At 45.2% G+C, this 7,274-nt stretch overlaps 1 protein-coding gene across 1 annotated transcript; it reads left to right on the top strand.

The window, feature by feature from the left end:
- On the top strand, nt 1-7,006 carry LOC115637898 (olfactory receptor 13G1-like). Its single transcript, XM_030539490.1, has 2 exons — nt 1-931; nt 6,612-7,006. The coding sequence occupies exons 1-2, from the start codon at nt 1-3 to the stop codon at nt 7,004-7,006; spliced, it is 1,326 nt and encodes a 441-aa protein (XP_030395350.1).
- The last annotated feature ends 268 nt before the right edge of the window (nt 7,007-7,274 follow it).

Genomic DNA, 7,274 nt, shown 5'->3' with positions numbered 1-7,274 from the left:
ATGGAACATAGTAACCACACCAGAGTGACTGAGTTCATCATGCAGGGGCTCTTTGACCATCCTCACCACCAGGGGCTGTTCTTTGGGCTATTCCTATGCCTTTATACAGCAGTCGTCATGGGCAATTTCCCAATCATTGTGGCTATTGTTATCCACCCACCTCTTCACACTCCCATGTACTTGTTCATTGCCAATTTAGCCCGGGTTGATATTTTGTTCAGTTCCTCTGTTGTACCTAAAATGCTGGAAAACCTGTTGCAGGAGAAGAAAACCATCTCCCTTGCAGGCTGCATCATGCAGCTCTTTGTCTTAACATCATCACTGGTGATGGAGCTTCTGTTGCTAACTGTCATGTCATATGACCGGTATGTAGCCATTTGCCACCCTTTGCATTATGTAAAATTCATGAACAAGGAAATTTGTATCCGTTTAGCAGTCAGTACCTGGGCTGTTGTTACCATCAATTCATTTGTCCACCTATTGCTTGTGCTGCACTTGGATTTTTGTGGGCCCAACCTTATCCAGCATTTCTTCTGTGAGTTCCCAGCAATACTGGCACTGTCCTGCAGCTCCACCTACATCAATGAAATCATGATGTTCGTGGCTGACATATTCCTGGTCATGGGGAACTTCCTTCTGACTATTGTGTCCTATAGCTTCATTATCATCACCATCCTGAAAATCCAGAGCTCCAAAGGGAAGCAGAAAACCTTCTCTACCTGCTCCTCCCACCTACTTGTAGTCACCTTGTACTACTCCACCATGTTCTACACCTACATCCAGCTGACCTCCAGTAACCCACTGGATAAAAGCAAGAAGGTGGCCATAATGTACACCCTAGTCACTCCCACCCTGAACCCTGTGATCTACAGTGTGCGTAATAAGGAGGTCAAATTGGCCATGAAGAGAATTTTTCCATTCACCACAAAAAGTTAATTTTTCCAAGCGTGAACCTGATTATCACCTGCTTAGTTCCTTTTAAGCCAGGTCCAAAAGTGACGTAAATTGTGGCAAAACTATGAACTTCATTAGACATAAATTTGCATTATGATCCATTCACTTGAATAGAACTACAATGATTTACACCAGGTGGGAATGTGTTGCACTGACTGCAGTGGGGCTATGGTGATTTACATTAGCTGGAGATAAGGTCCCATGGAATGTACTAGTCACACTAGCTGGGCTGTCATGTTGGGTCAGAATTTTGAAGCTATTTAGATACCCAGTGGGATTTTCAAAATCACCTTGTCACCTAATATGCACTGATTTCAATGCATATTAGGTGCTACAGGAAAACCCTTTAGGATCTGAAATACTTATAAAAATCTGTCTCATTGTGGATTACATTATTGAAAATACAGTCTCGCAGAATAACAACATTCCTTTCTCTGCCTCCATGAGTAAATATGATAAAAAATATCAAACTGACTTTCTCTCTGTGCCTTATTTCCTTAGCAGACTTTAAAAGCCAGAAACCTCTCAAACACATATTTTTCTGAGTTCTGGAGGTCTCCAGTCCTCGTGTCATGGACTCAGATCAAGAAATTCTATCATCTAATTATTTTTTTAAAAAAGACAGGTTGTATTAGTAAGGTAATGTCTCAATCCCAACAATGTCTAAGATATTAATCAAACCATTGCTCACTGTAACAACAATAAACAATTCACTGAGATCATGGGTTTCATGTGCATTTATTGCTGCTGACTTACTATAACATCCATCATTGAATTTCTTTTTTTAACGTTTTATTAAAGTCCCAAAAAAGAAACATGCAAACAAAAACAGTTCAGATATTATTAAAATAATGTATGAAAGAAGGTTTTCATTGCAACAATTTCCCTTATTCTCTTTCTTTTTAGATATATACAGACTTTCATATGCAAAACCTCTGTTTGGAGGCTGTTTTTTTAATGGTCTTAAAGATAATCTTAGAAAAGAGAAAACATCAGTTTTGATGGCCATGACCTGCTGTTGTTGGAGTCCGACCCTGAAACAAGACAAATATGCATGAAAAGAGACAGAAAAAGACAGCAAAGATTGGCAGTGCTGCTTTTGATTCCTGTGCTAACTCGCACTTGCAACCTCAGCCTAAAGAAACCCAGGCACAGCAGTCAGGGTGATTAGCCACACCTACATCTGGCAAACCAGGGTCTGTCTCTTTAAGGGGTTGCTCTTATCTGTCTTTTTGGTCACAGTCCCACAGCACTGTAGACAGACTCTTCCTAGACTAATGATAAATGGAGAGATATAAGAAAGAGGAGAGACAAAGTGTTGGCATAGACATAGGACATCTGTCTTCTCCCAGTTCTTGCATTGCTCTGGACACCTTGACTGGAGCAGCAGTGTGCATGCTCAGATGCAGCAGCAGAGGTGCTGGGGAATTTTTACTACAGTAAGCAAAGTCTGAATGAGCTCTTCCCTGAGCTGGAGGGAAAAGGCTTCAGGATCATACTGTGTTTACATGAAGACCCACTACTCTGTATAGGGATTCAGCAGACAGGGTTGCGTTGCCAAAGTGATTGATGTTGTCTGGTGTTGGGTTAAAAATCACTTTAGTATTGAATGCAGGGTTCAGTAAATGTTATTCTTGTAAACAGTCAGGATGTAAATTATGGCAAATGTGGAAAAGAATTTCAGGGGCTGATCGTGTTTACATAGGTGTCACGGAGTCACCGGGCGATGCTCTGGAACTGCTCCCCACCAAGCCAGGCAGGACTTTGGGGAGCCTCCTCTCCCTTGGAGCAGACTTGTTCAGGGCAAGAAGCTCACACAGCTTCACCTCCTGGGTCTCTCCTTGGAGCATTCAGCATCCTCTGCCCCTCTGTGCACTTCCCACAGCGAGTCCACCCCAGCGGGGTCCTGGGGAAGCCACTGGGTTCGGCACCCCTACTTTGCAGTCAGACGTGACTCTCAGCCAGCCAGTAACACAGAGGTTTATTTGATGACAGGAACAGGGTCTAAAACAGAGCTTGTAGATACAGCGAACCGGACCCCTCGGCTGGGTCCATTCTGGGGGGCAGTGAGCCAGACCCCCAGGTCTGCCCTCCACCCTTGACCCCAGCCAGCTCCAGACTAACCCCCCCTCCCAGTCCCTCCTCTCTGCTCAGCCCCTTTCCCAGGCCAGGAGGTCACCTGATCCCTTTGTCTCCAACACCTTCAGCTGGCACCTTTGCAGAGGAGGGGCCCAGGCCATCAGTTGCCAGGAGACAGAGTGTCAGGCATTTAGGTGCACTGGCCCTTTGCTCTGCCAGATACTTAAGAACTGCCATGGGGACACTGAGGCACCAACACAGTACTCAGAGAAAACATTAAGAACTTTCCCAGTTCATCACAATAGGCACACCCACCCCACCTTGCGTAGCCCACAGCAGCCTTGGATGGTTGCTTTGGCAGCTGTGGGATCTCCATTTTCTTTGTTGTTGGAGTGGGAGAAGTGGAGTGTTGTCACCCTGATTGTGTGGATGAGGAACTGTGAAACTGTTTTGTGACAGGGAATCTCACCATCAATTGCGTGGTACTCTCTTGACAAGGGAATAGGCTCCTTGTGTGAGCCAGAAGCATCAGTTGCACCTTCTTCTTTCTCCACTGTTGAATAGTAGAGCTGATTTTTGATTCCCTTAGGAATCTAAGTTACAGGTTTCTGAGCTGAACTCACTAAGAAGTGAAATCTCTAAAGAGCTGTGCTAACTAGTAGGGGAGCATGAAGCTATATTGCGGAGTAGAGCAGCTGGCGGAGCAGAGCAGTTTGTAGGATAGTTGGAGTGCCCACGGAGCAAGCAGAGCTAAGCAGTTTGCAGGGATGGCTGGAGCAGATCACAGGACAGCTGGTGGAACAGAGCAGCCGGCAGAGCAAAGCAGCTTGTGGGATGGTTGGAGCAGCCCACGGAGCGAGCGGAACCGAGCAGTTTGCAGGAATGGCTGGAGCGGATCACGGGACAGCTGGTGGAGCAGAGCAGCTGGCAGAGCGGCACGGAGCCGAGCTTAGCAGTTCATGCAGAAGGCAGAAGCAGAATCCCACGGAGATGCAGGGCAGTCGTCCCCAGACCATGTAAGGTGCTCCTTTCTACCCAGGCTGGCAGGGGGAAAATCCCTGAAGATAGACTCTTGAACTCTGGGACTGCACTGACCTGGGACAGAGACTTTTGGGTTGCGGGACTTTTGGGACTCTGGGTGATCTTTGGGTTGCTGGACTCTAGGGACATTTGGGGTATTGGACTTTGGAGGCTTGGGGTGATTTTGGGGTTGCGGGACTCAAGAGCTCAGGGAAGAGGACACGATCCAATTTCCTGGGGTGGGTCTTTGCTTATGGTTTGGTCTATGAACTCCAGTTGAGGTGTTTTCCTAATTTAATGCTTGTTTACTTCATGTTATTAAACATTTTCTGCTATACTCTGTGCTTGTGAGATGGGAAGTATTGCCTCGTTGAGGTGCCCAGGGATGTGTGTAAGGTTTTCCCAGATCACTGGGTGGGGGCTCAAGCTGGTTTTGCATTACATTGTAGGGAAGGGACCCCTATGTATTGAACCCGGCCCTTGCTGCTATATATTCAGCCTGGCAGAAGGGTTACATTATGATTGTACAAATAAAGGGAAGCAGAACTGTGATTAGCCTGTCCAGACTGAAGGGATCACCCTCAACTGGACTGAACTCACTAGGCAGGGGGCCCAGATGCCAGATCACAGTGAAAAAAGGGAGAGAGAGAGTGAGGACAGGTGTTTCTGCATGATGGTGAGAGCTTTGCATAAGAGTCATAGGAGCCATTTGATCTGCTCCATTCCCCTGTCTAAAGGCAGAGCTGATTAGGCTCCATTGAGAGTTTGTTTTTTTAAGTGACCACTAGAGCTGAAATAATTGATAATCAAGTCTAAGTGCTTAGATTGGCTGTGAGGCAACAGTTCTGTGGAGGAGACAGCCCAGCCTTCACTAGCAGCATGGTTCACTGGGCTGAGAGCTGAAATCACTGAGAGCTGAGTGAAACCCCAGGAGACATATTCACAGAGGTCACAGTAGAGAGACAGGTATCAGCGGAACGTGAGGGTGTAGGGACATCAGTGACAGAGCATACTATGGCGCGATGGACCGAATGAAGGCACGATGAACGAGGGCACAGGGGTGTCAGCAGGTAGCAAAGCAGAGTGCATAGCATCAATTGTGAGTCAGTTGCAGTGGTGAACGGCAGCTGAGACATTGCTGGACATTTCACCCTCTTTGCCCTCCAACTGCTCTGCTGGCAGGTGAACTCATGTGAATACACCTCTGAACTATCTCCACAGGTCAAGCACAGCAGCTGTGAGGGGAGGGGCAGTAGAGGGAGAGGGAAGTGGCATCTTAAAGGTACCTGTGTCTGTTGGCTTTTCACACCATAAGGTGAGAGATATGGAGGCAAATGACACTGCTCAGAGTCCCCCTGAGAGGGAGTTTTGCTCATGGTCGGATATATTTGAATCATGGTTTTGGGGTTTTCCCAAACTAATGCCGGGTTCCTTTTCTCTTTTCATTAAATTTTTCTCTGCTGTACACAGGCTCAGTACTTGTGAGTGGGGAAGTGTTGCCTCCTAGAGGCACCCGTGCATGTATGTGTGTGTGTGTTTAATATTCCCCGGTTAGTGTGGGGAGGAGGGGTTGTGTTATATTGGTGAGAGGGACCCTGGACATTGAATCCAGCTCTTGTTGTTGCTGTCTCCAGATAGCAGAAGGGTCACAAATGCAAAAACATAGTGCCAGACAAAGGTCGCTATAGTGTTTGGCGCTGGCTGCTCAGGGGGTTTGTGATTCCCAGTGAGGCCTGATTCTGGGTTTTAGTGCCTAAATTGGCAGTTAGATGCCTAAATCCTCTTGTAAATCTAGTCCCCAGATATTTTTGAAAATCTTACTGAGTGCTTAAATAAAAAATCTGGCCCCATATGCTAACTCATGTTTCAAACTCTTGCCCCAGGTACCCAACCTGCTCAAGCACTTGTGAATATCCCATTAAAAAAAACCTGTTCACCCAATAGTGTAACAACTCAGATTTTAGACAAAGTCCTTATTGAACAGCTGTTTTTCACATCAATATAGCTCGAGCAGCCAAGTACCATAATAAAGCCAAGTTCATATAGTACTAGAGCTTAAAAAAAACCTATTTACCTTCCATTGTTATTAAGAGATTAAAACTTTTAATAATAACTTGCAGAAATTTGCTTATGGGCCTCCCTCTGGATCTCCATAGATCTTTGGTGGGCAGCTTTTTCCCTTGCATTTTCTGCCTCCAAAGCTCTTTTGTGGGCAGCCTCCTTGGCTTTCTCTTTTCTCTGGTAGGCAGCCTCATCTCTAGTCATCTGTCTGTCATTTTCCTTTTGTGACTGAGTTTATTCTCATGGGATTTTCTCATTACCCCACACCTCCAAATATTCCTCTTTTTGGCTCTCCTCAGCCTTGAGTTTGGCTAATTCCAGCTGCTGTTGGATGTTTTTTTTTTTTCATTGTCTGACATTTTCCCCCTGGTCTACCTTAGCTATCTGAGGGGGGAAAAACAGCTTGGAATCTTTGGTTACTGTAAAGTGACTTACTTAAAAAAAAAGTAAAACAGGTTTTTGTTACTTGCCTTGGCAATATGTTAATGACCCTCCAGTGATCACAGCTGAAGCTTCCCTTCTAACATTCATCAATAAAATAGCTCTTCTTTCTTCTGCTGTTATATTTGGTTTCAGCTCCTTCCTCCTCATCCTGGTCTCCTACATGTTCATCATCTCCACCATCCTGAGGATCCGCTCTGCGGAGGACCGTTGTAAAGCCTTCTCTACCTGCAGCTCCCACCTTATCGTGGTGGGTTTATTGTACATGACAGTTATTTTCCAGTACGTGAAACCCAGCTCAGTCACTTCATTTGTTTTAGATGAGCTGGTCTCTATCCACTACAGCATCCTGACCCCCATGCTAAACCCCGTCATTTACAGCCTGAAAAACAAGGAAATGAAAACAGCCCTGAGGAAAATAGTGGAAAAAAATACAGTATGTCTTATTTAATATTTGGCTCAGAATACAATCACCACTATCTTCCTTGTTCACCTCCTCAACCTATTTGACAGCATCTGCTGCTCCTTTCTTAGGTTTCCAGTTGTTTAGGATAGTGTTTGTATGTTTGTATATTTTAATATAATATATGTTTTGTATATTTTAACTGCTTCTTAAACTTCCTCCCTTCACCAGAATGGGCTCTTACCAACATTGTCTTTTCTCAAATATGTGAAATGGTGGCTTTTGGGCCACCGTTTAAACTTTTTTAAAAACAATT

This window comes from Gopherus evgoodei, chromosome 21 (assembly GCF_007399415.2).
Source record: "Gopherus evgoodei ecotype Sinaloan lineage chromosome 21, rGopEvg1_v1.p, whole genome shotgun sequence".
In the NCBI taxonomy this organism is placed as follows: domain Eukaryota; kingdom Metazoa; phylum Chordata; order Testudines; family Testudinidae; genus Gopherus; species Gopherus evgoodei.
The sequence above is the reverse complement of the archived record's forward strand: the minus strand, read 5'-3'. Positions and strand labels throughout refer to the sequence as shown.

Bases quoted from the DNA above. Each gene is read 5' to 3' on its own strand.
- LOC115637898 (XM_030539490.1), top strand. From the start codon at position 1: ATGGAACATAGTAACCACACCAGAGTGACTGAGTTCATCATGCAGGGG. The intron at 932-6,611 runs GTTAATTTTTCC...ATGACCCTCCAG, and splicing joins TTTTCCATTCACCACAAAAA to TGATCACAGCTGAAGCTTCC.